Here is a 20,269-nt window from a genome sequence, read left to right on the forward strand (position 1 = left end):
CCGCCGTGACATTCATGTAACAATTAAATATATTAGACTATTTGCTTTTAGTTAACATATATTTCATTGGTGCTTATATGTGATGTTTCATATGTGCTTTTAATCAAGATGATAGCTCCGACATCCTTCAATGACAGTATACTTGTTAGATTGCTTTGAGTCCTACAAAAGGTGAAATGGAAGTACCTGCAACTTCACACCTCAAAGTAACAGCATGTTTACTTACGTCTACACGAGCTGTCAAGTGCAAGTTGCAAGTCAAGTTTCTGGTAGCAAAAAATAAACTGAAAAACTGACATACTGCATTTCGCCGTATCGAATATCTTGTATATCAAGGGTTTTTTCAATCATGCCCATTCTCAAGATATTTTAAAAATATATTATACACAACATAGAAAATATTTACAAATTCTCACTCACACACACACACACACACACACACACACACCTATATTATTAATTTATGAGGGAAGATTACAATTTTACAACTTGCACATGGGAGACTTTCATTTTCTTTTTTAAAAACAGAAAAATACAAGCATAACTTTATTCCTTTTTATTTGTATATGTCAAAATACAGTTTTTTTCTCCAAAATAATTGCGTTTCAGCAACTGGTTCCATGCAACGTCAAGGGTATGCTCTGCTCTACCAATAGAACCACTACAGCCCCAGTCATTTTACTTTTCTCCTCTTAAAGAATAAATAACGTTAATATAAAACAATAAAACGTCGGACAGTAGCGTTGCGTAGTCTGCGCGTGCACTCGGAACTAGCGTTCATCCTAACTTTACTGCTCGCGACCTTAACCGCCCAAACCTCACTCTGCCTCTGATTCTCCATGCACAATATATTAGCTAGCATCCATCATTCCCTCCGTCCAATTATACAAGATCAGTACATGACCGGAACATTCGCGTTGTTACATTATTATACATCGACATATCCTGAGCTTGGTAGTCAGAGCACAACCTCCCACCTACACGGAACCTATCGCCAAAAAAAAAAAAAAAAAAAAGACAACTGCCCAGCGTTTGCAACTAAAAATATCCGACACGACGACCTTGTTTCGCGCTCTCTCTCTTTTATGAAGGGGTATAAATTCACATTTAAGTATACAATATAATCAATAATAATACAACAGCTAATGCAAGCTTTACAATGTACAATTGTCTTATTTTTGTAAATCAACTCCTCAGTGGTTGGTAGTCACAGCACAGTGCGCCAATATGAAGTCACTCACGTATTTTACAAGATGGCGTTAAGTTTTAAAAAAGGGAAAAAAGTAAAATGGAAAATCAAAACCAAAAAGAGGAAACTGCCAACAATCCGCAAACTACAGCAATATCTCTGTTCACTACAGTAAATTTAAAAGGCCACTGAAATGCATTTAATATATATGTTTTGATGCATGGTCTTTATTTGACATAGTGGTAAGTTCTCCTGCTCGGGACAGGACTCGTCACGCGGCATTAACAGTGCACGATGACATTGTAAAAGGACTGGGTTCAAAAACTCCTAGAATTTAATGACAACACTAATATACCACTGCTTAAAAAAGCAATCTTCCATCCAAAGATACTGTATACAACGTGTGAAATGAAGTGAAGCAATTATATTATTCTTGTCACAATTACTGTGAACATTAAAAAAAAAAAAAAAAAAAAAATCTGATCACAAAACAACAAAAAAACAAGACCAGTACTGATTCTGAATACTGATAGCCATCCCCTTGGTGAGAGCGGCTCTACTCAACTCAATGACTTTTAGACTATAAAAACAAAGTAGTTAAAACACTTTTTGTTATCCTCTGGAGATTGTATATTTTAATAGTAACAGACGGGCTTTGTCAAAGGGAACCAAAATGCATGCCATGTGCTGGTGTCAAACAATACATATATACAGCATCACTCAGTACCTGCTAAAACAAAGTGAACAAATACAGGGTATAAACCAACAACTACACTAGAAATTTAAAAAAGAAAGAAAATGAAACCAAACAAAAACAAAACAAAAAAATCTATGAAACGGGGAAGCGATGGAGATAAAGAACTGAATAATCTATTTCGATGGACTCGTTCAAGCATTTTCATAAAAATAAAAAAAATGCGTATTGCACATGAAGTGAAAGCTTAAATTCCGCCACAGTCCACCTGCTCTGTACAGCAAGAACTTTCCTTCCCGGAGGAAGAATCTCAAAGACGAAGTCATCGGCGGAGGGAAACATTTTGCGTGCGCGTGCGCGTGCGCGCCAGTGTTGCGGAAGAGGCGGAATAGCACGGAAATGAGATGCCGGAACGTCCAAACGGCGGGAAAATCAAATGGCGGGAGTGTCTTTGGGGAGACTTCTGCTGGGTGGCAGAGCCTTTAAAGAGCTGAGACTTCCTACACGGGAAGTGGGCGGGGCTTCGGTCACATGGGGCGGGTAAATGAAGGAAATACTCGTAAGAGGTAAGCAGGGGTGCGGTCGGGAAGAAATCACACAGCACACAACACTTCTAAGCTTGTGTTAAAAAAAAAAAACAAGAAAAAAGGAAAAAGACTGTGGCACCAAAAAAAAAAAGTGTCAAATAACTTCTGTGACAGCTGAGAGCTTTTGATGCAAGTGTTTTTTTTATGTACAAACTAAGGCTTACTGGTTAAATATTTTTTTTTGAGGCGTCCCTGCCCACAATATTTTCATGTGCCACTGGTGCGGCTCTCTCTCGCTCGCGTGTAAACTTGGCGGCTCTGTCTGCACTGCAGCAGGGTGGAGTGGAGGAACCCAGCGGGGGGGGGGGTGGGGGGCCAGGGGGCAGGGGGCAGGGGGCAGGGGAGGGCTACTGGTGACTGTGAATGCGTGTGGGGGAGCCTTCTCGTAGCTGATGTCTGTCGCAATTAACGTCTAAAAATGTGCAATGCCACGGGTCGCTGCAATGTGTGTGGGGGGGGGGCAGGGCTACTTGGAAAGTTTGCTAATGACTCGAATCAGGGCTCCGTTCTCGTCCTTTAGCCTCTGGTTGTCCGCTTTCAAGTCTGGTAGCGTCTGGAAAAGGAGGGAAAGAGAGAGAGAGAGGGCGTTAAGACGTGCCTCCGAGGGTCACCAAGGGCTAACCACCAGCCATGTTCCCAACAATCAGCAGCAGGGTGTTATCTTAATCAGCCGTTCCTCCCCCTCGGCCCAAACGCGTCACCACAGCCCAGCAAAGGGCTCCCAGGTCTCTGCAAACCACTGAACATCCATGCAGGCCAATCTCCATGCCTCTCTGCAGCCCACCAAAAAGGCCTTCCCGGCACACCGCACAACAGACCCCGAAAACTCCAGCTGCATTGTGCACGGTCTGCACAGCCAAGAACCGTACAAGCTACTTCAAATGCTGTCTCTTCCCAACCTTGTGAAGAGAGACTGTGATGTAACTTGATTTGCTCCAGAAAATGGGGTATGACCAATTACCACTAAGATCAGAGACCACAAACCAAGGGGTCTTTATTAATCCTGAGAAGAGAAGGTTTTTTTTGCAATGACCCCCCCCCCCCTCCATTCTAAGTCATTGTTCTAGAATTCCATTGCTTTCAATTACTACTAGCAATTGTTACATCAGCATCAGAATGTTCAGTTAAAAACATTCTAATCATGTATTTGTGATGTCACAGTTTAAAACAAATTTCCCCAGAGGGACAATAAAGTATTGTATTGTATTGTAAAGCAGCACTGAGATAAGGACAGCATTTGACAAGTGACCCGTTCCTGTTTGCAGCTCTTCATAGTACAGCGAGTAAAACAAAAACCAGCCAAATACACGTCTTTCCAGCAAGTTCCAGCATAGTCATTCAGCCATACATTTTGCAATCTAAAAAAAAAATGGTTAAGAGGCATTTCCTTCTACTCCATTTCCATTCTGTTTGGATTTCCATTCTGTCTTAGTTTCTAAGACAGGGAGACAACTAATATTTTTTTTAAAGAAAATAATCTTAGACCCTGTACTGGGAGGAGACTTTCATTAAGGATCACGAAGGCAAAAAAAGTTCAGAACTTCAGACACACCACTACAGGCAGGAGAGTATCCAATCTGTACTATCAGTGATCACACACTCTCAATGAGCAACTTGCAAAACACAACCAAATAATTCAGAACATTTAACATACACCAGCTACTGTGAGAATGCTAGTGTTCAGAGTAGCATCCGTTACCCCCAAAAAATAAATAAATAAATAAAAATTTATAATAAAAATTTGAAAGGTAAACTTTGAACAGGACAGTGATGAACATGAAGGAAACAAATCGTCATGCAATGAATGTTCACCATTAGTTTAGCTAAACCTCAGATTATTTAAGACTTCATGTTAAGTTTATGAAAGACGCGTTAAGAGCACATTTTATTCAAGTCTGTACTGTACATATTTACACCTGTATTGTCGTCAACGGCTTTATCAGACCGATTTAAATGAAATATTTCTCCACTGACATTAACCATTCAACATACTTCTTCCTGAGAGCCAGGTGCAAATCACACGATCACATCTTCACTTTTGAGTGATGACAGTTGGCGAGATGTATTTTAGACGTTAAGAATTCACAGTGAATAATATTATGCATTCCCGCTGTTCCCCGCCTGCTTTGAACAGACCTTGTGGGCTCTGCGAATCTAAATATTGCCACGACAAGAGTGGAAACTCACTAAATTAATTCATAAGAATGTCATTTAATTATCACAGGGCTCGTAAAAAAAAACTGCAAGTAAGTGTTACAGTACCTGAATGCGTATACCAGATATCAAGAGAGTGAAGTCACAGCGCTAAATTAAGCAAACGTTTATAAGTTCCCAGGGGACGGGGCACGGGAAGGAAATGGGAGAAAATTTCCTCACCAGTAATGAGCGTAACAATTTGCAGACTTCATAAGCAGGGAAGCGGCAGATGAAGTCTAAAGGAGCCCAAAACTGACGGAACATCCGCACATTCCAACTGTGGCGGTTTTTATTTTTATTTTTTAAATGGCTTCGCAACGGTCGAATTTCGCACTATTTCGTAGGTCTTGCGAGAATGGCGGTTTTTTTTGTGCAAACAGAGGTGCGGTGGGAACTGCCGTAAGCTCGTCAACGCCACGTAGTGCAGCTGGTCCAACTGTCACATTGCGCTGTGTCACACCAACCTGCCAGATATTAAACAGACCCCGATTCCGCTCACTCTCACCTAAATCTGAGATCAAGCCGCATGTGTGCCTGACCATTTATGAGGGTTGTCTTTAAAATGAGAAGTGTAGATAAAAAAGAAAAAAGTTGGGAAAAACTTGGGAAATGATTAGAGGATTAATTTCATTAGGCTATGGTGACCATGCTAAGTAACATCAGTACCACTAACGATATTCTGATATCAGTCTGATATGCTATGGTACTTCTGCACGGGGAAGTTTTTTTTAACGTTAGGGCAGGTTTAGGTTTCCAGATGAAACGTTCGCACATGCAATAGGGTAACGTTCACAGCCGTTCGTTTCCCTCGTTAAATCATTTGGTGAGCCACGAAACATGCAAAAGCGTGGCATCATGTGACCTTTCTGACACAATCAGGGAAAATGTTTACACCACCAACTAAAGCAAAGCAAAACGCATTTAAAAAAAGAAAAAAAAAAAAAAAAAGAATAAAATTAGGAGTTAAGAGCCAAAGCAGATTTAGCACTTGTAGCTCAACCTAGCGTCAATAAAAAGGGCCATTTCCAAAGCAGGTATGGAGGAGGCAGAGTATTAAAGAGGGTAAATAAATACAGGCTTCACGCTGGGGGCGCGGGGGCCTTCGACCAGGACAGCGAGCGAGAGCCTGGGGTCTCCGGCAGGACGGATGGGGGTCTGGTCTACGGGACAGGCGGAGACTGGGGGGAGGAGGGGGGCCGGGCTACAGGTCCGCCCCCCTGCAGCAGGCCTCGGAGAGCCGGACCAGCACGCGGACCAGGGCCCGGTTCTCCACCGAGAGGCGCTCGTTTAAACAGCGCAGAGCCCGCACCTGCGTTACCTGGGGAAGGGCCTGCGGGACGCCACAGCACAGAGAGAGAGAGAGAGAGAGAGAGAGAGAGGGAGAGAGAGAGAGACAGAGAGAGAGAGAGAGAGAGAGAGAGGGAGAGAGAGAGAGAGAGAGAGAGAGAGAGAGAGAGGGAGAGAGAGAGAGACAGAGAGAGAGAGAGAGAGAGAGAGGGAGAGAGAGAGAGAGAGAGAGAGAGAGAGAGAGAGAGGGGAGAGGGAGAGAGAGAGGGGAGAGAGGGGGAGAGAGGGGGAGAGAGAGAGGGAGGGGGGGAGAGAGAGAGAGAGAGCGAGAGAGAGAGAGACAGGGAGAGAGAGAGGGAGAGAGAGAGAGAGACAGGGAGAGAGAGCGAGAGAGAGAGAGAGAGGGAGAGGGAGAGAGAGAGAGAGGGAGAGAGGGAGAAGAGAGAGAGAGAGAGGGAGAGGGAGACAGAGAGAGAGAGGGAGAGGGAGACAGAGAGAGAGAGAGAGAGACGGTACACGGACGAACAGATGAGGGGAGTGGGGGCAGGGCCGAAAAAAAGCAAGAAATAGGAGAGAGAGAATGGCAGAGGGTCAGAAAAAGAGAAGGACACTGAAGGGGGAACAGGGTAAGGTTTGGAGAGGGCCTGATATGGGACAGACGGTGTTCTGAGCAGGACGCTCAGCGGGAAGCTAATTTCACAGCCCAAGCAGACTGAGCTGTGCGGCTTCACTACACATAACCAGCAGGCCAAGAAGAACATTTCTGAATTCAGTTTTAATCCAGTAACTCAGCTTTGCCTCCCAAACTCAGGCGTCCTGGATTTTCGTCCTGCACACCTCCCAAGTTGGAGCAAAAACATCCAAGTTTGACGCTCCCTCGACAGAACGCCTGCGACGTGTCTAAAAAAAGAAGTTATCTAGAGTGACAGTGCCAATGCCCCTGCTCTCTCTGCGCATCTCTAAAACGCCTCGTCCGCAAGAACGCCCATGTCCAGGAGGGGGCGCCAAGCAGGACGTCGGGTCGCAGACGTAAACACACCTGAAAAGGGCGGGGCGCCGATGTGCATTCTATGCACACGTGCCGAATCGGGAACGTCTGGGGCGCCGACTGACAGGTCATACACACTGAGGGTGAACGGGGCGGGGGGGGCGCTGACTGACAGGTCATACACACTGTGGGTGAATGGCGGGGGGGATAATGGGGGGTGGCGCTGACTGACAGGTCATACACACTGAGGATGAACGGGAAGGGGGGGGGGGGGGGCATTGCGAGGGCAGGAGACAATCCTGACTCTCTCCCTCTCTCTCTCTCGAGAAAACTAAAATAAACGGGGGAAAAGCAGGCAGAGACGGTCACTCAAAGGCCGAGGGGTTCGGGGAGTCTACGGTCTTCAAAATGGCGAGTCTTGTGTTCTTGGAACCCGTCGCATCTTCACACTGATGTGCAGCCAATAGGAAATTTTGAACAGAGCCTCACAACACATCTTGGGTTTTATTTATGTTTTTGGATATTGCTGCACAAGGGAAAGCCAGTACTTTGCTAATGCCTTCAGTATGGTCTTAAAGAGACAGTTATTATTTAAAAAATAAAATCAATCAAAAGCATGATACACACACACACACACACACACACACACACACACACACACACAGGGCAGTACCTTTAGTTCCTCCTCCATCTCAGAGATCTTCCTTTCTAGAGCTCTTCTTTCCTGTGGGGAAGGAGAAGGACCATGTGATTCATTATCAATATACACCGTACGACATCAGCAAGAGTCAAGCCTGTGCATCACACAACCATGGAGCTTTCCACACTGCATCCATTTCCTTATTCAGTTTCAACGTGTGTGACGCTGACACAGCATGCACCAGCATTGGCTACTGATTCACTACCAAGTCCACACTATTCTTCCAGTTTTGTGATGCCAATTGTATTTTGAGTTAGTTACCAATTAAAACTTTTCACCATTAGTAATATTTATGAATATAGCTCAAGTAATACAACAAGTAATGCTAATCAATTTCCATTTGATCTATAACAGCAGTAAAACGAGAACAGTCACGACTGAACCCACTACTACTACAGACGATGATGATAATAATGATGATAATAATAATAATGCCTATTGACAGGTAGAACTGAAGGCTGTGCTTTTAGCATATGAAATATGGAGGACGATGGATGCAGGATAATGGATGCAGTGTGTGAACTGCGTGTGAAACAGGGTGACAGAGACAGGGGTGGAGCGAAGTGCAGCCTGAAACACACGCATGACCGTGAAGCAGGTCCAGCCAATAACAGTGGACACCACCCCAAATAAGGTAAGACCGCACTGAAGCATCAAGGTAGTTTAACCTCAAACGGATTCAGTGCAAAAATGTCCGGGCGAATATGCAAATCTCAGGGTATTTATTTCAGGCGTTTACGGCCGGCAACCAAGCCAAAAAGACTGCCCACTGAATACCACAGCAATACCATGAATGAACGGAACTTCATCTGTGCTTGGACAAAAGGACAAAAGCTGAATGGCTTTGAGTGAGTTTGAAATAGGATAGGTGAAACCTACTGAACAGACTGTTAAAAAAAGAATAAAGGGAAAGGGCTTTTGTCCGTTCACACACTAAAAATAGAATACGTTTTTGTGAATGAAAAACTAGTCAAATTGAAGGTGGTGGTGTTTCTGTAAAAAAAAACAAAAAAAAACAAAGGTATGTGCAAAATCACTCGATAGTATGTGATATGACATTCCTCCTTCACATGTACCTCCGTTCCACTCACTCACTCACTCAGACACACAGACAGACACACAATGACGCACACAGACACACACACACACACACACACACAGTCTGCCACTACCAACTCCCAGGAGGTGGACGAACAGTGTCTACAGGAACTAAACAAACAGGTGAAAGAAGGAGCATGTGATTCGGGTCAGGGAAAAGGGGGGGGGGAGGAAGGGGGGCTCCCCAGAGAACGGGAGCAGACGGTGAATCAATAGCCAGCAGCAGAAGGCAACGTGCTGTAGGAACTCGGGTTAGACCATACCACCCAGCTGAAATTGGGTCTTGCCAGTAACCTTCAGACATAAATCAGTTTGTTACAACACAAATGGGTAATGAGAGCCAGGGTGACACAAGGACATTCATTTTGATTCCACAATGATGTACAGGGAGGGTTCTTATTATAGGCCTACATTTACAAGTAACTACTGATGAGTATATCTAAAGATACAGGACAGTAACGAGGGAAGATCTTTACCCTTTTTTCCATTTCCAGCTGTGACCGGTCAGCGATCCTCTCCTGCCGCTGCAACACAAGGCACAACACCTGCTTCAGAACCTTGGGTTTTTCCCCCATTATGACATCACAATGCAATCACAGCATGGACAACAACGAGCTGATGAACCGGTTCCGCAGACATCAGCAATGACCCAGGAAGGGAAAGGGTGGGGTTCAAATGGATGAGGCGACAGTCAACATACAGACGCACGCAGAGCCATCTTGTATGAGCCCAGTTCCCCCCTGACCACCTCCCGGACACTGACCTGCGTAGCCTTTTCCAGCTGCAGCTTCAGGTCCGACTGCTCCAGCTCAGAGTCGCGTAACTGGGCCTTCAGCTTCTCGTTCTCAGCTAGGATCTGTTCATAAAGCTTGGAGAACCACACAGCCTATTCAGACATAAGCTCATAATGTTATACCGTAACTAACCTTCCACACAATCGTGAAAGGTAGTACGTAGGACCTTACACTACACATAAAACGTACACAGTCTTGGTCAAAGGGAAAATCACGGAATGCAGCTAAACACATACAGGGTTTTGAAGATAAAGAGGTGCATGCTTGGTGTGCATTTTAATCTGATTTACAACCTTCTCTTGAGTTTCATTTCTACATATACAAGATTTTCAGAAACCTCCAATGAATTTTATTCCCCAAACATACAAACACGTGAAATGACTAAGCAATGAATAAATAATTACATAATAAATGGGGCCGATTTTCAAAGAGCACCAATAGTCCGATCCGATTGGACGAGAGGCGTGCGGGGGCGGGTACCTTTTTGTAGTCAGTGGTGTCGTCCCTGTCCAGCCTGCTCAGATAGGGCCTCCTGCCTTCGCTGTAGCCGCGGTCGTATCGCTCGGTAGAAGTGCCAGTCAGTCCAGAGTCGCCCCTGCCAAAACACGCCCGAGAGCACCCGCCTCATTTTCACAGTCCCAAAAACATCAAAAATCCCAATCGTACGTTCACCATATATGTACAAATAAACGACTTGAGCCGATTTTAAAAGTGGCGGTAGATTTAAGGAGGAATGGTGGCAAGGACACACACGTACCTCGACAGGCGGTCACTCTGGAAAAAGAAAGAAAAGAAAGAAGGGTATTAATTATCAGTGCCTTTCGATCTCAGTGCCAATTCACACTGTAAAGCAAGTGGGGGGATGTGTGAGAATTTTAAAAAATCATCCAGCTTTTCTGCTGGTCTAGACAGCGACGTCGGGGGAAGCTGCATTATTAATCAGCGCATTATAATTTTGGGATGTTCAGAATGCCGTTAAGCCAGGGGACCAGATTCAGAGAGGATCAGTCACAGGGCGGGTCACTGATCGCGTGCGACGTGAAAAGCGCTCAATTAAAACAAAACAAAAAAAACAAACAAACAAAAGAGTGCCTTGGAGCACACCCCTCATCAGACAGTCCCTGTGCGGTAATGGCCTCGTTCCTGTTATGGATTCCAGACGAAATGGCAGGAGAACGCAGTGGCCGCGCGCAGAACGCTCGATCTCAATCGCGCTCGCTAACCAAAGCGCCGTCGACCGTCTGCGTTTTTTAACCTGTCAGTAACAGGCACAGATATGCTTCATTTCAAGCGGTCAGGAATTCTGAACAGCGATCTGAAAGGAACGTTACTGAACTGTAAGTCGCATTCCCTAAAATCCCCAAAATCCCCCAAAATCCCCAAAATTCCCCGAAATCCCCGTCTGATAAAGTGGGGAAGCCTCATTGCTACAGTACGCCCTGCATGAACCCGCTGAAAATAAACATTCTGTTGGATGTGATTACACAAAGGAAATGACACGGACAATGGAACAGGAAACTGAAAGTCGCGCGGCCCCTTCAGCGAAAGCAAAGCGAAAGCAGAATTACAGAAACTGGGGGGTTTCTCTCCCTCGCGTCTAAACCTCCTGGCGACCCGGCCCTACCGTCCCCAGGATCCCCGGTCTTTCCCAGCTCGCCGCGGCCCGGCGGAGCGCCTCGAAGGCAGGGGTGGGGGGTAGGGGGTGGGGGGCGCGGGCCGGAGGGGGTGCCACGCCTGCCAACCCGCCGCCGTCTGCGGCGAGGGTCGGAGAAAGCGGGTCAGCGCCCCGAGTCTCTCGGGAATTCTCTTCTCTTAATTATAGACATTAACCCCCCCCCCCCCCGGCCCCAAACACCCCCTCCTTAAAAACGGCCTTTCAGGAGCCTGGGCTCGTTAGCAGAGGGAACTCGAATTCCGGGAAGAGCTGACTGTTCTGGCCTCGGAAATTTCTCTCTTTTTCTTTTTTTTTTCTTTCTTTTTTTAAGTACGGAGCACACACAGCAGATGAAAGGACTCCACCTATTCAGCCGGTTTAATCCAACCCCTTTCAAGATGGCTTCAAAGGAAGGCGCTGGCTGCCTCACACGGGAGTCACAGCCAAAGCCAAAGCAAACAATCCGAGCCGCTTTTCACCGAGCGCTACTGTATTTCTGTACTGGGGCAGACTCCCACAGCGAGCCTGTACAGACAGCGCCATTGCTCCATACCGCTTTCACACAGTCTCCTAATGCTGTGTGTGTGTCTCTCTGAGCACCATCGCTCCATACCGCTTTCACACAGTCTCCTAATGCTGTGTGTGTGTCTCTCTGAGCACCATCGCTCCATACCGCTTTCACACAGTCTCCTTATGCTGTGTGTCTCTCTGGGTTTCACTTACTCCCACTGATAGGCAACACAGGCCTGGAAAAAATGCCTACTATATATAAACTAATCACAGCTGGGTGAGCATGTGATCATTTTTTAAACCCTTGATCCACTTCAAGAAGCCTTTAAATTACAATTATTTTTTTGCCCAGGAGACCAGCTGGCCACCGCACTACCAGATTGCCTTTTAATGAAACTCCCCTGCCTCCGCTAACATAATCGCTGAGGGTCAGTTGGTAAATTTTGTCCCCCCATTACTCCACCCAAGTGGCCCTCCACAAGCTCTGTGTATCAGAGAAGGGTAATTCTGGTGCCAGCTCCAAAAGGCAGTGGGGTCCAGTTGCAAAGGGGCGTGACCTAGCTCCAAACAGACAGAGCTCAGTGTAATACCAACCTTCCTCTTTGGTGCTAGACCACACCCCCTTTTGAGCATGCCCCACCCCTTTTGAGCTAGGCCCCTCCCATTTGGAGCAGCTCTAGCTGCTGGAAATATAGATCAGAAGCAGCTCTCCCGCAGCACGTGGTCTCATATCGTTCATATCACAATTCAATAATATCAATAATTTGTATCGTGTTCCCGTTGTTAACCCGAGAGAAAGCCTCCAAGGTTCAGGCCGGAGGAGTTGACTAGGCGACTTGCAGCCAAACTATCTAGCAAGGGAAAGCGGATTTGAAAAATAAAAAAATGTAGTTCATCTCAAGTGCCAGTTGCCAAGTGCATTCTTTTTAACAAAAACAAATAATAAATTATTTTTAAAAACAAAACTGATTAAGAAACGTACATGAATGCTAACAAAATAACATAAGTAGCCCGGGTGCAACCCCTAGGGAGATTATTATTTTATCATCTTGCTTTGCCGGAGTCGTGCCATCTCGGCCTGATTAGCAGGTACGTGTGGAAACGCAGCCGCCAGCTGTTCATTTAATGAGCGGAGGCCGCCGCGCCTCCAGTGTTTGAGAGCACCTTGGAAAAACAAACATTTGCTCTGGGTGCCGTGACAATTACAGGAAGGTGAAGAGAGGGAGGATGACTAATCCCGGAATCAGCGCCAGGAACGCCTCTCTTCTGCGCTGGGGGAAAGAAAAAAAACTTTCCAAAGCAGCACAGAGGCCCACCGCCTGCCTTCAGCTGCGCAAGTCACAGTGGAGAAAACAGACCTCGGGGGAGACTAAATCTGGGCCTAAAAAATGTTTAAAAAATCAAAGCGTTCCGGAAAGAGACAGACGGGAGCTGTACGGATTCCCGCGGTCAGGAGTGCGGGTCGGTATTCCGGAAGCAGATGGGCCGGTTCCGCGGATCTCCCCCCCCGCCCCCCGCCCCCCGCCCCCCGGGCCGGGACTCCCTACCTGAGCCTCGCTCCGGTTGCTGCCCTCCTCCGAATCCGACTGGCGGTCCGGGTCGTTCTCGTCGCTCTGAAACACAGCAAGGAGAGGCGCGGCGTCCTATAAGCCAACCTCTATCTGTGTCACAAACGCAACCGAAACACCGGTAGCACTTTTATCACATCATTTTCCTCTAGTGTGATGGACAGGACTGCGCAGCACATCAGCAGACGTGCCAGATTAGCATTTACTGTGGGAACGGTGGACGTGCTTAAACAGCGCGGCTTTTGGGTCTGCACTGGCTTCGCAGCCGCCAACCTCCTTTACAGAGAGGCCGAAATCCCGCCAAAAATCCCCATAAACCCTCAGAACTACGGCGGCGTCCACGCTTAGCACAGCACAGCCCTCTCTGTGGCTCACTCTGCCCAAACACTGCATGAGCGAAGGCCCGGAGCAGGGGTACTCCAGCCTGCCCCTCAGGGCCTGCAGTGCTGCTGGCTTTCATCCCTCCCCTCCAATCAGGGGCTGATTTAAAGCGGGTGCGCCTGCTGAGTGCAATTTCAGGCCAATCAGTGACATTATTGGCCGGTGTGCTCTCTCAAGGCAGGAGAGAAAGCCTGCGGTACGGCTGCCCCCCCCCCCCCCCCAGGGCCAGATCTGAGTACCCCTGGCCTTGAGCAACATGGGGAGAACCTGCGCAGCACTGTTAGGAGAGAGAGGGAGGGAGGGAAAGAGAGAGAGAAAGGGAGGAGAGAGAGGGGGGAGAGAGAGAGAGAGAGAGAGAGAGGAAGGGAGGGAGAGAGGGAGAGAGAGGGAGAAGAAGAGAGGGAGAGAGGAAGAGAAAGAGAGGAGGAAAGAGAGGGAGGAGGACAGAGAGAGGGAAAGAGAGACAGAGAGAGGGAGAGGAGTGTGATGGAGAGGGAAGGAGGGAGAGGAGCGACACTGAGACAGAGAGAGGGAGAGGAGTGTGATGGAGACAGAGAGAGGGAGAGGAGTGTGATGGAGGCAGAGGAGTGTGATGGAGACAGAGAGAGGGAGAGGAGTGTGATGGAGACAGAGAGAGGGAGAGGAGTGTGACGGAGGACTGTGTGATGGAGGCAGAGAGAGGGAGAGGAGTGTGATGGAGGCAGAGAGAGGGAGAGGAGTGTGATGGAGGCAGAGAGAGGGAGAGGAGTGTGACGGAGGCAGAGAGAGGGAGAGGAGTGTGATGGAGGCAGAGAGAGGGAGAGGAGTGTGATGGAGAGAGAGAGAGGGAGAGGAGTGTGATGAGGCAGAGAGAGGGAGAGGAGTGTGACGGAGGCAGAGAGAGGGAGAGGAGTGTGACGGAGGCAGAGAGAGGGAGAGGAGTGTGATGGAGGCAGAGAGAGGGAGAGGAGTGTGACGGAGACAGAGAGAGGGAGAGGAGTGTGACGGAGACAGAGAGAGGGAGAGGAGTGTGATGGAGACAGAGAGAGGGAGAGGAGTGTGACGGAGGCAGAGAGAGGGAGAGGAGTGTGATGGAGACAGAGAGAGGGAGAGGAGTGTGATAGAGAGGGAAGGAGGGAGAGGAGCGACAGAGACAGAGAGAGGGAGAGGAGTGTGATGGAGACAGAGAGAGGGAGAGGAGTGTGACGGAGACAGAGAGAGGGAGAGGAGTGTGAAGGAGGCCTGTGTGATGGAGGCCTGTGTGGAGGGGCTTCTCTTACGTCCTGAGTCCAGAAGGACACTCCGGTGGAGCGCCTCTTCTCCCTCGGTCGGCGCCGGTCCCGTATGGACCTGGGCTGGGACTTGTCCTCGCCCTCCTTCTCCTCCTCCTTCTTATCCAGCTCTGTTCGGGGATGGGGGGGGGGGGGGGTGAGAAAAGCGAGACGGGTCAGCTGGTCCCAGATGACTCACACAGCGACCCTGCACGTCCAGACCACTCAGACTGACCGTCCGGGCGACGCCATTACATTCAGGGCCAGACAAAAAGAACCTTCGCAAGTGTGCAGCTTCGCAATTAGCAGAGAACAGGAGTGATTACGCACAGCTTGGAATAACACGTCTGCTGGAGGGAGGCGGTAAACGCTGAAAGGGAACCCCGGGGAAATGTATTTAGACAAGAGAGAAGAGAGCAAACGGAAGGAGGAGAAAAAACAAACTGTCCCCTGGGTTCGGTTTCTCACAAAACCACCCCAGGGGTGTTTTCAAGCAGAGTGTTTTCAACTTTTCGAAATTTCACCAGGTTTTTAAAGTTTATGTGAGTTTTATTCTATTTGATGCTTACAAAGCTTTTACGAGAGGTGGGTGGCGAGAACTCTGATTTGCAATAACAATGCAGAAGGAGTTTGAATGAAGCTGTCCAAAGATGCTCAGCGTAGCCCGTCTCTTCCCCTGTCCCCAGGCGAGCCCTGAACAGGCAGAGTGCAGACATGCAGATCTGGCCGCGGCTCAAAGCAAACAGGTTTGCGATCTGCGATCTCTCAATATTAGATTCTCCATTTTAGAACACAGCTCCAGGCCCACTTCCATGCTTAATAATATTCCACAAGCTTATATTAAGAACAGAAACAAACATTCACATTAAATACTTTATTTATAGGGCTTTTTAGACCACCAGACTTGTAAGATTTCCCGTGTGAATTTACTGCAGAGGGGGGCCACCATTCGCCGACGAGAGGGCGGAGCTCGGTGTGGGTGGAGCTCTGAGAGACTGGAGCTTGTAAGTGATTCAGGGGAGGTGTTAATGATTGAGGTTTGTGAAAGGTCAAGACATATGGCTGGTGTTGAGCCCTGAGTGCAGTGTGTACACGTGTGTGTGTGTGTGCATGTGTGCGTGCAGTAAGGGCATTTGTGTGTGTGTGTGTGTGTGTGTGTATGTATGAGTGTGTGTATACGTGTCTGCGCATCTGACCTTTCTGGGTCTCCCAGGAGCTACTTCCCTGGCTGGCATAGGGTTAGGGTTAGGTTCATGCATGTGTGTGAGTGTGTGTGTGTGTGTGTGTGTGTATGCGCACGTGCCTGACCTTTCTGGGTCTCCCGCGAGGTCCTGCCCTGGCTGGGTTAGGGTTAGGTTCATGCATGTGTGTGAGTGTGTGTGTGTGTATGTGTGTGAGTGTGTGAGTGCGCACGTGCCTGACCTTTCTGGGTCTCCCGCGAGGTCCTGCCCTGGCTGGTGTAGGGTTAGGGTTAGGTTCATGCATGTGTGTGAGTGTGTGAGTGTATGTATGCGCACGTGCCTGACCTTTCTGGGTCTCCCGCGAGGTCCTGCCCTGGCTGGGGTAGGGTTAGGGTTAGGTTCATGCATGTGTGAGTGAGTGTGAGTGTGAGTGTGAGTGTGAGTGTGAGTGTGAGTGTGAGTGTGAGTGTGAGTGTGAGTGTGTGTGTGTGTGTGTGTGTGTGTGTGTGTGTGTGTGTGTGTGTGTGAGTGTGTGTGTGTGTGCGTGTATGCGCACGTGCCTGACCTTTCTGGGTCTCCCGCGAGGTCCTGGCCTGGCTGGGGTAGGCCGAGGTGATGCCGCTCAGGCTGTTGGGCCTGTTCGGGGAGCTGGAGGAGTACAGGGAGCTGCCGGAGGAGGACAGCGAGGCGGAGGAGGCCGGCGTGGGGGCGCTGGAGGTGGAGGACGGGCGGTAGCGCTGGTACGTCTGGGGAGGGGAGCGGGACCCAGGTGTGAGAGCAGCGAGGGTACGAGCGCAACGCTGGTCACAGCGCGTACTGAGCGGTAAAAAACGGTTCCCTCTGCGGTCCGAGCACGACACGAGGTGACCGTGCTCACGGGATCCAATCAGGAGCCAGAATAAAGCTTCTTCAGAACCGCGGACGTTGGAACACAAACGTATAACTTCTCACGTGTCCACAAGCTAAGAGACTCAACAACTTGACTTTTGTCCGAATATAAAACACGCCCTGGATGCAACAGGTCTTCATGTCGTGAAGTTCTCGTATTCGAGAGCGACTGAATCTCAACAGTCTGTGTCCTACGGCGATTACACGCAGAACAAATCGGAATAGCGACCGCAGGCACTGACCTCTTCATAACTGCGGTAGCGCGACCTGTAGTCGTCCTCCTTGGTCTCCGCCTCCTTCTTCTCCTCCTGCTTCTCCTTGTCCTGCTTCTCCTTCTCCTCCTTCTCCTTCTCCTCCTCGCGGGCTCGGGTCTGGCGGCTCCGCCCGATGGTCTTCTCGGCCTCCTGGAGGTCCGTCAGAGTCACGCCCTGCAAGGCCACGGGTTCGAGGGTCAGGCAGCGTGCTGATTGGTGGGTGGGGGGGGGGTATGGGATTGAGGGCGAGGGCCGCAATGGACCCATTATAACATGTCAATGAAGCTAGCGTGCAAAGGGTACACGGCAGGTCCCACTGAACACCAGCGCAGGCTCTAGTGGTACTGTACCGCAGTTCCAACAAAGACACCAACGATCATCCTCCACTTCAATAGAAAAAAAAGCGCTATTTTAAAGTGGCAGTGGGAGTTTTGCGAAATGCTGAAAGCTTCCGATGGAACCGAACGATCTGTCAAGTGGACGATTTTAAAGAGCACACCACCGTTTGCGAAACTTCTGATTCAGCGTGTTGGCCCACACTGTGACGAGGTGAATTCATTTCACTCAGCACAACAACCCGGTTTTATTTCCAGTTCAGCCAGCGGCCGTGCAGCTGGGATCATTCAGGCGTCCCGGACAGTAATGAACGGAATTTATTATGTCCGTTTATTTGACTGCACAGGCGTAAGGCTCAACACCGAGCTAAATCAAACGGTTATGTCACACAAGATCACACAGCTGATCCAATTTCAGAGTAAACTCGTAAGTGCGAGATGGGAAAGCTCAAAACAAGCTTTCCTCAACGAGCAACCACAATTAGCGCCAGGATTTTTGTGTTCCTCGGGTTTTTGCGGACTTGCACGTCTACATCATGGATGGCACAAACAACGGATTCGACAGGACTCAGACTACCCTAGCCTACAGGGACATCTGGAGGCTGGCAGCTGAAATTCATGCAGGCAGTCTGATGATCAATCAAACCCAGGTACTTTGTTGGACGTAACAATTGTTCGTCCATCTGCCAATGTGAACTCAGTGCACTTGTTTGGCAGTTCAAAGATCAACTTCAGACTCCTATTAGACGATGACAAGACACTCGTTATTTGTCAAAAATGTCTTTAAAGCAAATGTTTCTGTTTATCTTGACATTCTCCAGACAGATTTGAAGAGGCAAAAGACGTCAAAACACATCTGGACGTTCTGTTTTCTTTAAAACAACAGAAAGAACGTTTCCCCGCTTCTTTGCCAAGAACTAAAAACCTCAAGATGGAAAAACACATTCCCATTTTATGCATCTAGTAAACATGCATAATTAACACAGCAAAAGAACATGTAATCTAATAAGCGGATTTGCCGGGACCAAGCTGAGCAGCGCCTTTAGTCTTTACTGTGCAGCCATTGGAGGCCGCCTGGAAACGGTTACCGTGCAGGAAGGAGAACAGGAAAGGGAACCGTCTAATCTCCTGCCGCTTACAAACAACCGAACGTTTCCCCAGAAATGGCCGCAACGCACTGGAAATGGTATGTACTGCCAAAGACGCAGCAATTTAGGGCTAAGAACGAGCTGGTTCAGCCTGAAGACCGTACTGAAGGCAGTACGGACAACGACGATTAACATGATCTCAAAGGTTAGCGTTACGACTGGATGTGGGAGGGGCTAGCGAAGTGCAGTGAGAGGGACCATAAAGGGGTAATTGGGGGGGGATCAGAAAAGGGGAGTGGGAGGAGTGAGGAAAGGAGAGTGGGAGGGGCCAGAAACTAGAAGTGGGAGGAGCCAGAAAATGGAAGTGGGAGGAGTGAGGAAAGGAGAGTGGGAGGGGCCAGGAAAGAGAAGTAGGAGGGGTCAGGAAAGTGAAGAGGGCTGGGCTTGCCTGAGTGGAGCGTCTGGACTGCCTGGCCTGCCTGGACCGGGCCCTCCTCTGGGACTCGGACTCTTCGTCCCGGACGGGAGTGAGGTACGATCTGCCCCAGGGAGACAAACACAGGTGAGCCACACCTTTAAGGATTTACACCAAATACCAAACACTCTCCACCAAATACTAAACGCTCCCTCCATCCACACACGAAAAGTTCTCACTGCCAATCAATGTTTTCTCATCAAAATCAAAAGCATGCTGCCTATGTATGAATGATACACACACACACACAGAATTTTAGACTGTAAATTAATTGCTCTACTCCGAGCTAAAAGTGCACGTACCCTCAAACACCCTCGTATCCCTGGCGACGACTAATTTTAAACCTTCCACAAAATAAACTGTCAGGAGACTGTAACTGCCTTAAACTTAACGGCATGTTCTGAAGAGCTTGAGTTCAAAACCAAAGCTTTAAACGCATGCCTATGGCTCATCCTCAAAGACGACACAAACAAAAAAATAAATAAATAAATAAAATATATATATATATTTACAGGTGAAGTCTGGGACCAGAAGCAGTAAACAATCTTAAACTAACGACCCCAAACGCTTTCCGTCACTTCCCAGGAAAAGTTCCTGCGGTGGAGAAGAAACCGTATTTCACGCCATATTAAAAGCCATATTAGTGGCTTCGAGGAAGCGCGTCGGCTTTTGCAAGAGCCCTTATAAGGACAACTTGCGCTGTCGAAGCTTAAAATATTCCCACAGCAGGTGGCTCCCTTCACCAGGGACTTTCCTGACCACAACCAAAGAACTTTATTACAGAGCCAAATCTGAAAGAGCTGGAAAACATACACATGCACTCTTTCTTTATGCAATCTGCATGTCCATCAGGGGGAAAAATCCAGCTGCACACTGGATGACTTCAGCTGTTTATGCACAAGGGCCACGCTAATTCTGCATGATTTTAAATGCTGATGTCGGAACAGGAAAAGTGCAGGAAAGTAAAAACAGATTGTGTATGTTTGGGAGCATGTGCGGGTTGTGGTGCATCTGTGTGTACGTGTTCATTCATGTGAGTGCGTGTGTGAGAGTGTGTTCGTGGCAGTGTGGGTGAGTGCGTGTGTGCGAGTGATTGCGTGCGTGTGTGTATGTGTGTGAGACGGAGTATGTGCGTGAGACGGAGTATGTGCG

The 20,269-nt window shown here is 48.3% G+C and overlaps 1 protein-coding gene across 10 annotated transcripts in view; it reads right to left on the minus strand.

Annotated features, from left to right (window-relative positions):
* Positions 1–2,796: 2,796 nt before the first annotated feature.
* The window catches only part of ppp1r12a (protein phosphatase 1, regulatory subunit 12A), a 61,019-nt gene continuing 43,546 nt past the window's right edge, over positions 2,797–20,269 (minus strand). For all 10 annotated transcript variants that reach the window (XM_035425789.1, XM_035425788.1, XM_035425784.1 and 7 more), the window contains 11 exons: positions 19,091–19,181; positions 17,208–17,393; positions 16,643–16,823; positions 14,906–15,027; positions 13,245–13,310; positions 10,291–10,307; positions 10,014–10,128; positions 9,503–9,607; positions 9,216–9,263; positions 7,615–7,665; positions 2,797–3,023 (listed from right to left, as the gene is read on the minus strand). In XM_035425789.1, coding sequence (XP_035281680.1) covers positions 2,937–3,023; positions 7,615–7,665; positions 9,216–9,263; positions 9,503–9,607; positions 10,014–10,128; positions 10,291–10,307; positions 13,245–13,310; positions 14,906–15,027; positions 16,643–16,823; positions 17,208–17,393; positions 19,091–19,181 — 1,069 coding nt within the window. In that variant the 3' untranslated portion in view covers positions 2,797–2,936. The remainder of the gene's footprint in view (positions 3,024–7,614; positions 7,666–9,215; positions 9,264–9,502; positions 9,608–10,013; positions 10,129–10,290; positions 10,308–13,244; positions 13,311–14,905; positions 15,028–16,642; positions 16,824–17,207; positions 17,394–19,090; positions 19,182–20,269) is intronic.

This window comes from Anguilla anguilla, chromosome 7 (genome assembly GCF_013347855.1).
Source record: "Anguilla anguilla isolate fAngAng1 chromosome 7, fAngAng1.pri, whole genome shotgun sequence".
NCBI classification, from domain to species: Eukaryota; Metazoa; Chordata; class Actinopteri; order Anguilliformes; family Anguillidae; genus Anguilla; species Anguilla anguilla.